At 42.7% G+C, this 15,638-nt stretch overlaps 1 protein-coding gene across 1 annotated transcript in view; it reads left to right on the top strand.

Moving 5' to 3' along the window:
- Positions 1-13,426, top strand: part of LPL (lipoprotein lipase) — a 44,981-nt gene extending 31,555 nt beyond the window's left edge. Inside the window, exons 8-10 of the mRNA XM_030194501.1 lie at positions 418-600; positions 3,016-3,123; positions 11,699-13,426. Of these exons, the coding sequence (XP_030050361.1) occupies positions 418-600; positions 3,016-3,123; position 11,699 (292 nt within the window). The 3' untranslated portion in view covers positions 11,700-13,426. The remainder of the gene's footprint in view (positions 1-417; positions 601-3,015; positions 3,124-11,698) is intronic.
- Positions 13,427-15,638: the final 2,212 nt, after the last annotated feature.

Below are 15,638 nucleotides of genomic sequence, written 5' to 3'. Positions count from 1 at the left end.
CAGAAACCCAAATAGCAGCAACATTCCATGTTACCAATCCTGGGCAAGTAGTTGCTTCCCCATGTCTGTCTCAATAGCAAACTATGGACTTTTCCTCCAGGAACCTGTACAAACCTTTTTAAAACCCAGATAGGCTAAATGCTGTTACCACATCCTCCGGCAAAGAGTTCCAGAACTTAACTATTTGTACAAAAATAAAACGAAAAAGCTTCCCTGGCCTGCTCTGCTGCATCAGTATTGCTGAGACACAAGCAGGCAGACATGTGGCAACTAATCTAAAGTGAAAGAAAGATAGATTGATGCCCCATTCACATCAGTGAAAATCTGTGGATGATCCTGCCATCTGCCATTAAAAATAAATAAAATTATCCACAGATAAAGAGAACGCTTAACTAGATTGTTTTTTGTCTTACACAGGCCTGAAGTTTCTACAAACACGACGTATTCTTTCCTCGTATACACCGAGGTAGATGTTGGAGATTTGCTTATGCTGAAAGTGACCTGGGAGAAAGATTCGTTCTTCAGTTGGTCGAACTGGTGGAACACCTATGCTTTTGAAATCCGGAAGATCAGAGTGAAATCGGGAGAGTCACAGAAAAAGTAATAGTTTTTACCTTGGTGTTCCTAGCACTTGTCCTTTTCACCATGATTCTGGCAGTAGCTGTCTTAGGATGGCAACTGGAGTAAACAATGATTGCTTTGCTCAGTTGAATTAATGTCACAGAGAGGTACAAGGCTTTCTTCATAAGGCTGCCTCTGACAGTACAGGGATGCTGAAGCAGGGCTTTCAACTTTTAATTTCAGTAAATTCCCCTCACTATAATATTGAAATAATGTGGCTTGCATAAACAGTCAACCAAAAAGTAATGGAACACAAAAGTCCCATGGGAAAATAGCAGCACACAAGAAAGTGGGAAGTGAAGGAAGGCTGGACAAACAACGGGATCAACAAATTAAATTTATTGCTGCGATATATAAAAACGCATAAAGCTCAAATTCAATGCTCAAGACTCGACATGGCACCGCGTTTCGGCATGGATGTGCCTGCCTCAGGAGTCTGGTAATATCATGCAAAAAAAAGAGGGAGGGGGGGTAGATTATGCATCAATGTTGAAAATCGTTCAATGGTCTTTAAAAGCACCATGCATACATGAATGATGCACAATACAAAAAGCTATTGCAATATTGTGCAAAATTGCTCTGATAAAGAGCTAAGCACTTGATGCAGCGTATGTCTGAATCTCCTTCACACAGAGCCACTTTTATATACACTTTTTATATATCGCAGCAATACGTTTCATTTGTTGATCCTGTAGTTTGCCCAGCCTTCCTTCGCTTCCCACTTTCTTGTGTGTTGCATAAACAGTCTCCATTTGATTGTACACAGTCAAAATTCAAAGGACTAGCACTCACTAACTGGTTCTTCAGCAGCACCTGGAATTTATTTGAGCATGGCCGATATCCAGTGTCGTATCCGCAAAACTGACAGGCAAAGTTTGTACAGTACTACATAGTATTATAGTAAATGACGGCAGCTAATCCAGTCTGCCCAACAAGGCAGCCAGTATTGTACCTGCAGCCCTCTATGGCCTGCTCAAAGTGAGAAGGTCTTCCAAGTTTTGCCCTGATTTTAACCTCCTTCCACACAGGGAACCTGTATGCCTGCTTAGCTATGTTAGCTCAGACACTGAATTATCACCAGTGCCCACATGACTCCTGGCTTCGCCTTGACTCTGCCCCCATCACACCGGATTTTCAGTAGCACTGTGTGGTTAAGTGCTGCTGTAAATCTGGGGATGGCCCCACTCACTGTGATTTAACCAGGCAGGAGCCTCTACTGCCCAGTCTAATGATTTTGTATATTGACCCTTCAGGGATTGATATTCAAAGTGATTTAACCGGCCAGGAGAGGCACCTGGCTAGTTGAATCGCATGTGCGGGGCAATCCACGAATATTCAACTTAACTGGTTCGTGCCACTGAATTTCAGAAGTAACCACCAATCTGAAAACCAGCTATTTTGCGGGTGGTGCAGGGGCGGAGTCAGGACTTAACCACCTAAGTTAACTGGATAAATCGGACTGCATAAAATGCAGTTCACCTTAGCCAGTTAAGAGGTGAATATCTTATTTTTTTAATTTGGATTTTGCTTACACCTTTCAGTAGTACCTCGAGGTGAATTATATTCAGGTACAGTACATATTTCCCTGTCTCTGGAGGGCTCACAATCTAATTTTTGTACCTGAGGAAATGGAGGATTAAGGGCCCTGTCTACTAAGCCACGGTAGAGGCCTGTGTTAGCATTGTTAGCACGCATTAACCATGTAGATGCCCATATTATTCCTGTGGGTGCCTACATGGTTAGCATAGACTAATTTTTAGCATGTGTTAAAAACGCTAGCGCACCTTAATAAACAGGGCCCTGAGTGACTTGCCCAAAATCACAAGGAGTAGCAGTGGAATTTGAACTGGGCACCTTTGGATGGTTAGTCTAGTGTTGTAAAAAGTCGGCTACTCTACTGTGCTGCACTTAAGTAGATAAGAGGTAGACAGCTGCATAAACCCAGATATTCAGTGCCGATACCTGGACATGGTCCAGCATTGCATATCTGGGGATAATGCTGGCAGTGGCCAAAAAAACCCGCTGACCACCATTGGCTGACTATCTACTTCTCAGTGTTTATATTTCTATTGAATTATGGCTTGACATCAGCCTGGGTTAATTTTTTTTTTGTTTTTTTGTGATTTAATTGTTCATTTCTTTCCTCCTGCTTCCTCCCCTTTCCTTTGAGGGTGTAATGCTAGAAGTGCTTTTTGTTTCTGTTGATATTTCTAGTTTTGTTTTTGATTATAATTGCTGCTCTGATTGAGTTGTCAAGTGTACGTGTGTGTGCATTCTTAGCATAAATTGTTGAAATTCCAATAGATCCAAAAGCTAAAGCCATGTAGTGTGTTTTGTAACAGATGTCTGCTGTGAGATATTAACACATATACTATTTTTTAAAATCTTTTGTAGGATAGTGCTCTGCTCTAAGGATGCTGCCCATTCATATCTACAACGAGGGAAAGGACCAGCGCTGTTTGTAAAATGCTTTGAACCTATTCACAGCAAGAACCATGATTGGTAAGAACACTACAACAGTACAGACATTTGACTTGACTAGAGATTAAAACACAAGACTCCGTGCTGGATACTAAGCACAAATTCTATACTGACAATTCCCCACGTAATTACCATGAAAGTCGGCATTTTTGCAAGTAAATTTAGGTGCAAGCACTTATACTATGTCAATGTTTGCTGTAAACGCTTGTGCAGAAATGCTGGCAGTTACTTGAGTTACATACAGTATTTTGTAAGCTAAGGGGGTCTTTTTCTAAAGATTAGCTCGAGTTATCTGCAGCAGGGCCCATAGGAATAAAATGGGCCCTGCTGCAGAAAACTCGAGCTAACCTTTAGTAAAAGAACCCCTTAGTGCGTAATTGCTAGGCATGCTCCTGCCTCATCCATGCCCCTCCCATCTCCACATTCCTCCTGCAGCTGTGTGCCATAGAAATTAGGCACTAAGCTTTCAGAATACGGTTGTAAGTCAGTTGCACAGAAACAAAGAAAAATGAAGGCCGATAAAGACCATGAGGCATATTTTCAAAGCACTTAGCCTCCCAAAGTTCCATAGAAACCTATGGAACTTAGCCTCCCAAAGTGCTTTGAAAATAAGCCTGCATATGACCTATTCAGTCTGCCCATCCAAGCCTTCTACTACTCTCCCTATCAGTCCCTTAGAGATCCTATGTACTTGTTCTAAGGTCTCTTGAATTCAGATACTGTTTTCGTCTCCACCATCTCCACCAAAAGAGCATTCCACAAATTTACTACCCTTTCCGTGAAGAAATATTTCCTCTGGTTACTTCTGAGTGTGTCCGCTTTCATCTTCATTATATGCCCCTTCATTACAGAGCCTCCTTTCAATTGAGAGAGACTCACCTCCTGTGCATTTCTACCATGTAGGTATTTAAATGTCTAAATCATATCTTTCCTCTTCCGCATTTCTTTGAAAGTATACATATTGAGATTTTTAAGTCTATCACATATGCTTTATGACGAAGGCCACTTACCATTTTGGTAGCCAACCTCTGGACCGACTCCATCCTGTTTATATCTTTTTGAAGGTGTGGTCTCCAGAATTGTACACAGTATTCCAAATGAGGTCCCACCAGAGTCTTATACAGGTGCATCATCACCTCCTTTTCCCTACTGGCCATTCCTCTCTTTATGCACCCAAGCATCCTTCTAGTTTTCATCATTGCCTTTTCCACCTGTTTGGCTACCTTAAAATCATCACATACGATCACACCCAAGTCCCGCTCCTCTTTCATGCACAAAAGTTCTTCACCTCCTAAATTGTACCATTCCCATAGGTTTTTGCAGCCCAAATGCACGGCCCTGCATTTTTTAGCATTAAATCTTACCTGCCAGATTCCAGACCATTCCTCTAGCTTATCTAAGTCCTTCCTAGTGTTATTCACACCATCAGGGGTGTCTACCCTATTGCAGATTTTGGTGTCATCCGCAAAGAGGCAAACCTTACCAGAAAGCCCTTCAGCAATGTTGCTTACAAAAATGTTAAAAAGAACTGGCATAACTTCAAATTAGTGCCAATTAGAGCTTGTTAAAGCCAGTCATTGATACTTAGCACCACGTAAGAATTGATTTAGTCCAATTTGCTAATTAAGTTACATACATAACAGGAACTATTCTATAACTGGGCATGCAGTAGCATGCCTAACTGCATGTGCCATTTATAAAATTATGAGGCTAGAATCCAAACTGTTTAAGGAGAGCGACATGAACATTCTGACAACTAAACACAAAATAAGAGAAGGAAAAAAAAATCCTCCACAAATGCAACAAACCAAAGATGGAACCACTAGTAGAGTAAAACAATTACTGGTTCTGAATGTTTATTACACTCCTGGAAGATTTTGTATAGCTGTGAGCGAGGCGTTCCATTTGAGAGGTGTAGTATGCGTCTCCACTTGTATTGCTACCTTTATATCGCTCTTCCAGGAGTGTAATAAACATTCAGAACCAGTAATTGACTCTGCTCTCATATGACAATAAGGTATTCTTTTGACCCCTTCTACAAGCATTTTTATGCTGAAACACAGCTGTGTCGGGTTCTTCAAATAAAATTGACGCTGGCAATAAAAAATCATCTAGTTCCTGTGTGATTGTTGACTCCATTCTAACAACTAGCTACAGACAATATTTCAGTCCAAAAAAACTCTTATTTCTGAACAGTTGACTGAAAAAGGTGGCTTTAGTTTCCTTTCTCAATTCATCCAGTAATGAATTTCATAGCTCTGAGCCAGCCACATTGAAAGTCCAAGCTCAAGTTTCCATTAAGCACACTGAGGAGACTGATGGAAACAGGTTCTGAGCATCTGAGCCCTGCGCACGGAAAAGTCTGCAGATTTATTGTAATATAGAAGTCAAAAATTGTCATTGCAGGTCAGAAGCATGAAGTTGCTACACCAAAATGGCACACTCCTCTAGTAAGATCCAGGTAGAAACTACACAAGCACAATACATCACAAAAGATATCCTATATAATAATACTCACCTCCAACGTTCTGAGCCTGGCTGTCTGTGTCCGTAACTTTGGGCTCCGAAGCCCCAGCTGACGTCACTGGACGCATTACGCTGAAACCCCAGGGGACGTGATCAAGCTGGAATCTGTTTGTGTGCGTGCGTCAGACGTCAGACGCACGAGCACAAACTGATTCAAACCTCAGCTGTATATGACATACAAATCAACTTAAGCTAGCAAAATCTGGAGTGGAGGAGTGGCCTATTGGTTAGGGTGGTGGACTTTGGTCCTGGGGAACTGAGTTCAATTCCCACTTCAGGTACAGGCAGCTCCTTGTGACTCTGGGCGAGTCACTTAACCCTCTATTGCCCCATGTAAGCCACATTGAGCCTGCCATGAGTGGGAAAGTGCAGGGTACAAATGTAGCAAAAAAAAAAAAATCTGAAATGTCAGAATCTTAAATTAAAAGAATTGGTTTAATCCTTTGGGTTGTAATGTACTAAGGCAGTGAGATTTGTTATAGAGCAACTATTAGACCCTCTAAGGGCTCTTGATGAGTATTTGTAGATGTAAATATTTATGCCTATGCTATAGAATAATTTCCCATATACAGGAAAAATAGTAGAAGAAAAATAACTGAGTGACCATTGTCTACATAAATTGTCTTTATTTTTGAAGTGTTAAGAAGACTTACTTCAAAAATAAAGACAATTTATGAAGATAATGGTCACTCTCAGTTATCTAAGCCATGGCACACCCCTCACCTAAGGCTTCTAAGGCAAACAAGGACTATGAGCCTACCATGTGGGGCTCTCATTTGATGCCCAGATACATCCTTGAGTGAACCAAAATCTCTGTGTGAGTGCAGTAAGTGCAAAACTAAATAATCACAAAGTGTATACACCATCTATGGCTCCACCCCTAAGGTAGCCACACCCACAGTAGCCACACCCCTTATACCAGACATGGTGCATATAAGCTGTATCATTGAAAATACTATACCGGTATAGGAGAAAAAAAAAACTTGTGATTTTTTCATTATAAATAATTTCTATAAGCTGTTACAGCTCTAGTATACCCAGTGCAAAATAAGACAACAGATATAAATTCCCAAATTGGGCATCTTCCAAACACTAAAATGAAAATAAAATTTTTTTCTACCTTTGTCTGATGACTTTGTTTTTCTGATCATGTTGGTCCCAGTCTCTGATTCTGTTGCTCTCTATCTGTTCCCTTAACTCCATTTCCAGGGCTTCCTTTCCATTTATTCCTTTACTTTCCTCCTTTCTTCTTCATTTCTTGCCCTACATCCATAGTTAAAAGCTGGGTCCTCTGCTGACTTGACTGGAGGAGGTATAGAGTGGATCCAGCTTTTGCCTATTTTATTCATCCATGTGCAGTTTTTCTCCTCTTTCCCCTTCCCTCATCTTGTCAGTATGCATCTCCTTCCTCTTTCCATCCATGTCAAGCATTTTTCCTTTCTTCCCTCCATCCATGTGCATCTCCTTCCTGTCTTCCTTCCACTCCATCCATGGCCAGGATTTCTCCTCTCTCCCCTCCATCCATGAGCATCTCCTTCTTGTCTTCCCTCTCCTCCATCCATATCTAGTATTTTTCTTACCCTTCCCGCCATCCATCCATGTCCAGCAATTCTGCTCTCTCCCCTGCCCTCCCTTCCCATCTTTGTCCAGATTCTCCTCTGCCCTCCCCTCCCATCTGTGTCCAGTGATTCTCCTTTGCCCCTATCCTCCCCTCCCAACCATGTCCAGCGATTCTCCTCTCATCCCTGCCCTCAATGTCCAGTGATTTCTCCTCTCCTGCCCTCCCCTCCCATCCATGTCCAGCAATTCTCCTCTGCCCCCTAACTTCCCCTCCATGTCCAGTAACTCGCCCCAGCCCCACCTGCCCACCCTTATCTCCCCAACAGCCCTGCTTTGTGTTCCTGCCACCCTGCGACGCGTTTAAATCTTTTAAAAAAAATTTTTTACCTTAAGTCGCAGTGCCAACATTAGTGAAAGGACCAGGCTCGCCTCCTCCAGCCTTCCCTTCGTTCCCTCTTGTTATGATTCTACTGAGACAGGTGTATGATTCAGTTCTAGTTCGGCCTTGCGGCCCGGCCCGTACGCTTGGACTCTGTACGAGTGGGTTCCCGATCGGCCTTGCAGCCTGCCTGAGTGCCTTTTCTGGTGGTGCTTGTTGATTTTCCTGAGTGTGCAGGGCTTTGAGGCCCATGGTATTGTGCATAGTGCCTGTTTGGCCTACCCTAGGCCTTGGCCAAGGTCCTTCCTAAGCCTCGGCCTGGGCACAAGGGCTCACGATCAGATTAACACCTCTGTGTCCCGCCCTCTCGGAAACAGGAAACTATGTCAGAGGAAGGTGGGACACTGAGAGGCAACAAAGGGAAGGCTGGAGGAGGCGAGCCTGGTCCTTTCACTAACGCCGGCGCTGCGGCTTCAGGTAAAAACAAAAAAAGATTTAAACACGTCGCGAGTGGCAGGAACAGAAAGCAAAGCTGGGGAGCTAACGGCGAGCTGGCCCTAGGAAAAAAAGGGGCCAGTACGCCGTACCGGCGTGTACCGGCACAAAAAAAGCACTGGTATACGTCCACTAGTAACAATAAAGTCTGGTTTCCCCCAATAGACCAAAAAGACTCCATTATAAGAAAACTGAAACAAGAGTCAAGCACCTTTCAAGATGACGACCAAGTCAGGGGAACACCATCTTGAAAGGTGCTTGAGTCCTGTTTCAGTTTGCCTCCAGCTCTTTAATACCGGGGATCCTGATGAAGATTTCAAAACGGAGCTTTGTAGAGCTGGCAGTTGGACAGCCTTTGCTATCCGCTATTTTTTCAACTAATTTTTGGCATTCAATTAGGTACCACTTTTGAAAGATTGTGATTCTTTAGCAGATGACTTGGTAATAGACATAGATTCCTTATAACAGAGTCTTTTTGTTCTATTGGGGACACCAGACTTTATTATTATTAGTGGATGTATACACACTGTGATTATTTAGTTTTGCACTTACTGCACTCACACAAAGATTTTGGTTCACTCAGGCATGTATCTTCGCATCAAATGAGAGCCCCACATGGTAGGCTCATAGTCCTTGTTTGCCTTAGACGCCTTAGGTGAGGGGTGCGCCATGGCTTAGATAACTGAGAGTGACCATTATCTTCATAAATTGTCTTTATTTTTGAAGTGTTTTCTACTCTTTTCCTTGCATATGAGATTTTTCTTATTTTATTGATTTTGCATTCCCTGTTTGTGGTTTTTGTTTTCTTGATAGAATAATGCCCTGCATGGATAGTGCCAAAGTGGTCTGGAAGGATTTCCAGCTGCGTTACCCATGGAATGCTGCTGGAAATCCATGGACAGTGTTGTCTAGAGCAAATATCTGTATAACTTCTGTCATTATCCAGATATTTGCTTTTGAGTATTATGGCTTAAATTCCTATGATAGAGCAGTACCATGAGAGTAGTTTGCCTGCTTGCTTTGAAGGAGGGAGGGGGAAAAGTAAGTAAGTCATATTGGCAGTGAGGAGACACAGACAAACTCCATCATTGGCACTGTAGCATGTGGGATTTGGAAAACACTGTCCTGCCCCACCCCCATGTTTACCCCTACTAAGTGTCATATTCAGTGCTGAAGCCCAGACATGGCATGGCATTGAATATCCAGGAATAATGCTGCCGGTGATCAGCAAAATGCTGAGGGCCACCGTCTATCAACCCCTGTTTGTACCTCAGGCAATAGAGGGTTAAGTGTTTTGCCCAAGGTCACAAAGAGTGACAGTGGGATCTGAACTCAGGCTTCTCTGGCTCTCAGCCCACTGCCATACCCATTAGGCTCCTCCTGTACTCCCCAAAAGAACTTTATTGCTATTAATCAGGTTTCACTGTTATTGAGATGGACATGGGGAAGCCACTACTTGCCTTGGGACTGGTAGCATGGAATGGTGCTATTCTGTGGGGTTCCAGAATCTTGCTACTCTTTGAGATTCTGATGGAATCTTGCTATTCGTTATGACTCCAGAATCTTGTTACTCTTTGAAGTTCTGGAATGTTGCTACTATTTGGGTTTCTGCCAGGTTTTTGTGACCTTGATTGGCCGCTGTTGGAAACAGGATACTGGGCTAGATAGACCATTGGTCTGACCCAGTATGGCTATTCTTATGTTCTTAACTATGTGTATTTGCAGACTGGCTGGTCTTAGCAGTTGCGGGGCTCTATGCAGATCAGTTCGGTGGGGCCCCTGCCGCCACCTAGCCCCACCACCTTCCCCACCTAGCCCCATCCTCTCCTCTTCCCCCACCTCACCTAGCCTTGTTCCTTGTTGACAAGGTGTGTTTTAACATTTTTTATTTCAAATAAAGACAAATCAAGCAAAACTTAATTCAAATAAGCTCAATGCTATATTAGGAAACCTTTGGGTTTAAAAAGCAAAACCATGGATAAATGAATTAAGACAAATGCCCTTAATATGTAATATTTGGTAGCAATAATGAAACAGTGATTGGATATTCACATAGCAAGCAGCCTGAGCCAACAGATTTATTTTTCACTGAACACAACGTTGTATGAACTTGGCCGCTAATAGTGTGCTGAACTGGACTATGTTCGCACATTTAGAGTGACTCTGGACAGTTCTGCACGAAGGAAACCCTTCCCTCATTATTCAATATCTTCTCTGTGAAATAGTAGTATTAAAAAAAAAAGGCAAGTGCATTTTTATAATATACCACTGCATTCCACAAAGCAAAAGGAGCAAGCTCACATATGCCATCTTTTTCTTTTGATGTAGGCACAGGAAAAAAAATGTTAAATGCTCCCAGGTCTCAACCTAATTAATGATTTTTCTAAACTGTACTTATAAATAGTAAGTCTGATTGTTAAGCACCTGATACTCATAATGTCTCTTTTGGTGGTCCTTTACAAGGTGAAAACATCAGAATAGAGTGAGTCCCTATAAACCAGCCCCTCCAAATGACACAATGATTACGATTTAGAACTAATTAGATGAAACCAATACTTCCTCTGTGCACATCCATATGCTATACAAGCCAGCATCTTTGAAAATATAAGTGATGTCCAATAACAATGCTACCAACAATAAAGAACAGCTCATAGATTTGCTTGCTTTGTTTGGGTAAGGGGATGAGGGGTACGCAGAGGAGAGGGAAAGGGAGACCAACCTCATGGGCTTCAGCGGCCGTCTCAATCTAAGCACCTTCAACTCTCCTATCCACTCCTTTAGATCTGGCTCGCAGTACCGCTGCCGCCTTCAATTTTCTGGGCCACTGGCAGCATCAATGAGGTAAGCACACTGCCTTCAACAGCCTCGGAAGCTCTCCCTCTGTTGCAGCGTCCTGCCTATGTGGGACAGGAAATTGCAGCAGAGAAAAAGCTTACGGGCCACCAAAGGAAGTGTGTTTAACCTCACTGCCGCTGCTGGAGGCCTGGGTTGAAGAAGGCACTGCCGCAGGGCAGTGGCGTTCCTAGGGGGGCTGACACCTGGGGCGGATCGCCGATGCGCCCCGCCCCCCGGGTGCAGCGCCCCCCCCCCCCCGGTGCAGCACGCCCCCCCCCCCCGGTGAAAGGACACCCCCCACCCCGGCGAAAGAACCCCCCCCCCCGGGTGCACGCTGCTGGGGGGGGTGCCGCGCGCCAGTCAGCTTCCTTCGTTTCCATGCTCCCTCTGCCCCGGAACAGGTTACTTCCTGTTCTGGGGCAGAGGGAGCATGGAAACGAAGGATGCTGACCGGCGCACGGCAACCCCCCCAGCGGTGTGCACCTGGGGCAGACCACCCCCACCGCCCCCCCTTGGTACCCCACTGCCGCAGGGAGCTGAAAGGGAGTAGGAGAGAACTGACAAAGGCGTTTAGATTGAGAACAGGAGATGGCAATGACAGCTGAAGCAGGGAGCAGGAGGGAGATGCTGAGGTTGTCAAGGGGCCCCTGGGAGTGCGAGGCCCTGTGCGACTGCCCTTGTCATCCCTGGTAAGACTGGTCCCATGAGCAGTACAAATGTGGTTTGCTGATTTTTCATGAAATGGAGCTGCACTGAGTTGTGATTTTTTTTTCTTAATTTTTTAAAACTTTTTTTTTCCAGATTGCAGAAGAATCAAACATTTGAAATTAATCTGGAGAAGAACTGAAGACATTTTCTAGGAGGAACAAACAACAACATTTTCCCTAAGAACTGAATCTATTCAAAAAAGATATTAAACTCTTCTGTACTCTAATAGATAACCATTTTCCATTAGTCATTCTAGGAGATATTTTGCTGTACAGTTTCAGAACCTGGGACATTTTTTATTACATAATTAAAAGTATGCTAGCATTGCAAGCAAAGACAGTATTTAAGAAAATGGCATAACATCTGACCAGCTGTGGTAAAAATGCAATACATCAAAAGAAAGCTTCTTGGGATTATATACTGTATAGCTAGTTCCTAGGGTATTTTTAAAGACATCATTTGGATCTCTGTTTTGACTTGGAAAAAACTGGAAGACTTAAAGAGTCTGGACAGCAGGAAGCACAGTTGATCTCTGGTTACGGAACACAATCAGTTCATTCTTCTCATCACAATAGAAGAGTAAAGTATTAAACACACATAGCCCCTTCCAGTGTTACTTTATGTGGATTTTCACCCAAGGTCAGGAGAATCTGAAATGGAGAAGAGAGTACTTCGCCCTCTACATGTCTGTAGATGAGAACACTCCAGTGAGTCATTATTCATCTTCATTTAATGTTAGATGATGGGAAAAGAGGTTAGCCTGCATTCTGTTAAATTAGCAGCTGTGGTCGCCTACAGTAACCCATTTTATTTTAGCAAAATGGAGGTATAAATAAGGCGCCACCATTTAAAAGGTGAATAAGTGTGTAAATAGCTAGAATGCTGGCATATATGTACATAGGTGTGTACATGCATGCGTAAATGCTGAAAATCTACTTATGCTCTGTTCTGTTACATAGTGCGTAGTATTGACAGGTAGGCGTATACATGGGTGGACTCTGGGTGGCGTGTGGGCGGGCCTCACACTTATGTATTTAACTTATAGAATACTATAAGTTACATATGTTTCTCCAGCATCTAGATGTGAGCATTTACACCAGCTGTACGGCTAGCGTAAGTGCTTTCACATAACCACATATGCTCATATATACTCATTACGCTAGTATTCTATAAATGAAAGTAGGAGTCGACGTTTCTTTATAGACTAGACTCCTGATAGATGCTCTCTAAACACCTGAATCTAGGTGCCCTGTTCTAGAAGTGCCTTCTGTATTCCCTTGTCCTTCAGAAAAAAATCCATGAGTGGAACACAATGCACTGATAGAAAGTTGCACAAGAAGCATGAAACAGATAAGCTGAATGACAGTGTTTCTGCCACTGGTTGTGAACAAAAGTTCTGGTGAAAGTAGAACTCAGAACCCCAGCCCAATCGTTGATCTCTTGTGTGACATTTTAGGATGAGTCATATCTACCCTAGCTTCTGTCTACTGCTTTCCAGACTCTGAGGCCGGCTCACGTTACGTTTTATCTGATCTCCAAAGTCGATCCGAAGAGGAGAATGTGGTAGTTGGTCTGACTGATACAAGCTAGGTTTCATCAAAGTTCAGTATTTATTGATAAAGGAGTATGACTATGTTACAGACAGTGCAAATCACAAAAAATAAAAAAATCAAATACTTGATAAGCACTTGGATAAGCTGGAAAATTTGTAAGACACATTGTAAATGCTCTTTTGTGGATTGAAAAAAAAAAGTGTTTGACTTTTGGGGGCAATCTGCTTAGAAGAAGAAACAAATAAATGTGTCATTTTTAAAAAATGAACATACGTTTTTTGTTTTCATTACCACTATGGTACATGAGGTGAGCATATGATCTATTATCTATATATTACATGAAATTTTTATGTTGAAGGTTCCTGCAAATGGAATACTAGTCCAGGAAACAGCATAGTACAGAAACATTACTTCTTGTTTTTACCACAAAAATAAGATATATTATTTGTGCATAAAAACATGCAGTCGATCATGCAATTATTATTTGTAAGTTAAAAGAGCTGGGTATTTCAGGTAATGTGTTTAACTGGTTTGAACAGTTTTTGAGTGTTAAGGGAAGAGATGGAAGATCTCCTAGTTGGAACCCTGGGTGTGGAGTTCCGCAGGGTTCTCAACTGTCTCCTTCTTTGTTTATTGTGTATACTAGCCGTTATGCCCGTTAAAACGGGCGAGATTTCCAGCTACCCTCCTCGCCAGGTCACCGCCGCCCCTCCCCCCGAGGTCGCCACTACCATTCCCCCCCCCCCCCCCGGAGTCGCCGGCCCGGGCCCTCTCTTCGCGATTCAACTTACAGCGCCGAAACTGCAGCAGGCAGATCAGCTGAGCTGCCGTTAGCCTTCCTTCTCTGCCTGTATCCCGCCCTCATGTGATGTAACATCGGCGAGGGCGGGACAGAGGCAGGGAAGGAAGGCCGATGGCAGCTCAGCTGATCTGCCTGCTGCGTTTTCGGCGCTGTAAGTTGAATTGCGAAGAGAGGGCTCAGGCCGGGTGGAGGGGGGGTGGCGGCGGTGACTCCGGTTGGGGGGGGGGAGCGGTAGCGACCTCGGTGGTTCCCTCCCTCCTTCCCCTTCGCGCAGTTTCCCTCTCTGTCCCGCCTCCATCATCATGTATTGACGCGGGGGCGGGACAGAGAGGGAAAGTCTCTACTGCGCATTTGCGGGTGAGTACGGTCACTCGCAATTTATATGTTTGATGAGTTCTTTGGGTGACTGTTTTTCCAATGATGAAATTTTAATATTATCTTATGCAGATGATATATTTCTTTTAGGTTCTGCCCAGGAAAACTTTGGTAGTACTTTAAATTCTATCAAACATTATGTTTCTTTGATAGATAATTGAGCGATGGATCATCTGTTAAAGTTGAATAAGCAGAAAACAAAAATTCTGTGGTTTGGTGATATAACTAAAATTTCAAATACAATAGTTACATTGTTGTCAGAGGAAATATTAAAATCTGAAGATCATTCCTGAGTGTTAGGCACAATTTTAGATTATATGTTATCATTTGAAAAACAGATTAATACTCTTAGTAAAAGATTTTCTTTTCAGGCTTCGCCTGTTACGGGCCATAAGATCTTTCTTAGTGAAAGAAGATTTTTGGATTGTGGCTCAGGCAGTCCTGCTGTCATGGTTGGATTACTGTAATTCACTCTACTCTCAGATTTCATCTTATCAGTTGAAGAGTCAACAATGAATGCAGAATACGGCCATTAAGCTAATTAGTGGTATTGGATGGATTGAAAGTGTGGATTCTGTTTTTCAAGCCTAACATTGGTTGCTGATATGGACATGTATCAATTTTAAAATTATTTGCTTGATATTTAAATCGATATTTGGATTGAAAGCTGAGGGTCTGAGTGAGATACTGATATTTCCATCTGTGGGTAGGAAATTAGGGGCCCTGTTTACTAATATGCGCAAGTGGCACGCTAACGTTTTTACCATGCGCTAATGCTAGAGACACCTATAGGAATATATGGGTGTTGAAGGGCAGGGTTCTCATGGACACCACTCAGTTTGGGTTTTCAGAATATTCAAATTGAATATGAATGAAGTAGATTTGCATGCATACAGCTTCAAATGGATGGAAGTCTATCTCGTATCTGAAAATCTGAGCAGATTGGTGTTTATGAGGACTGGCATTTGTCTATCCCCTATAAGCTATGGAAGTACATTTAGGCCTTATGCATTATAAAATTGTCAATTTCCTGCTGCAATTATGGTCAAAACTTTCATTCAGGTGATTTTATGTTATAACTTAGTAGACTGAGCTATTAAAATTGTGCCTTAATTTTTTATAGAAATTCTAATAAAATTTAAATGAATTTGATTGCCAAGTTGATAAATATTTTATTTATTTATTTATTATGACATTTCTGCCCCGCATTTTCCCAAGAAAGCTCAGGAGCTCAGGTTCAATGCGGCTTCCATATCAAATTAAAAAGAAACAATTACAAGACAATTAATATTATTACAAGAAT

Source organism: Microcaecilia unicolor, chromosome 2 (genome assembly GCF_901765095.1).
Source record: "Microcaecilia unicolor chromosome 2, aMicUni1.1, whole genome shotgun sequence".
Taxonomy (NCBI): domain Eukaryota; kingdom Metazoa; phylum Chordata; class Amphibia; order Gymnophiona; family Siphonopidae; genus Microcaecilia; species Microcaecilia unicolor.
The sequence above is the reverse complement of the archived record's forward strand: the minus strand, read 5'-3'. Positions and strand labels throughout refer to the sequence as shown.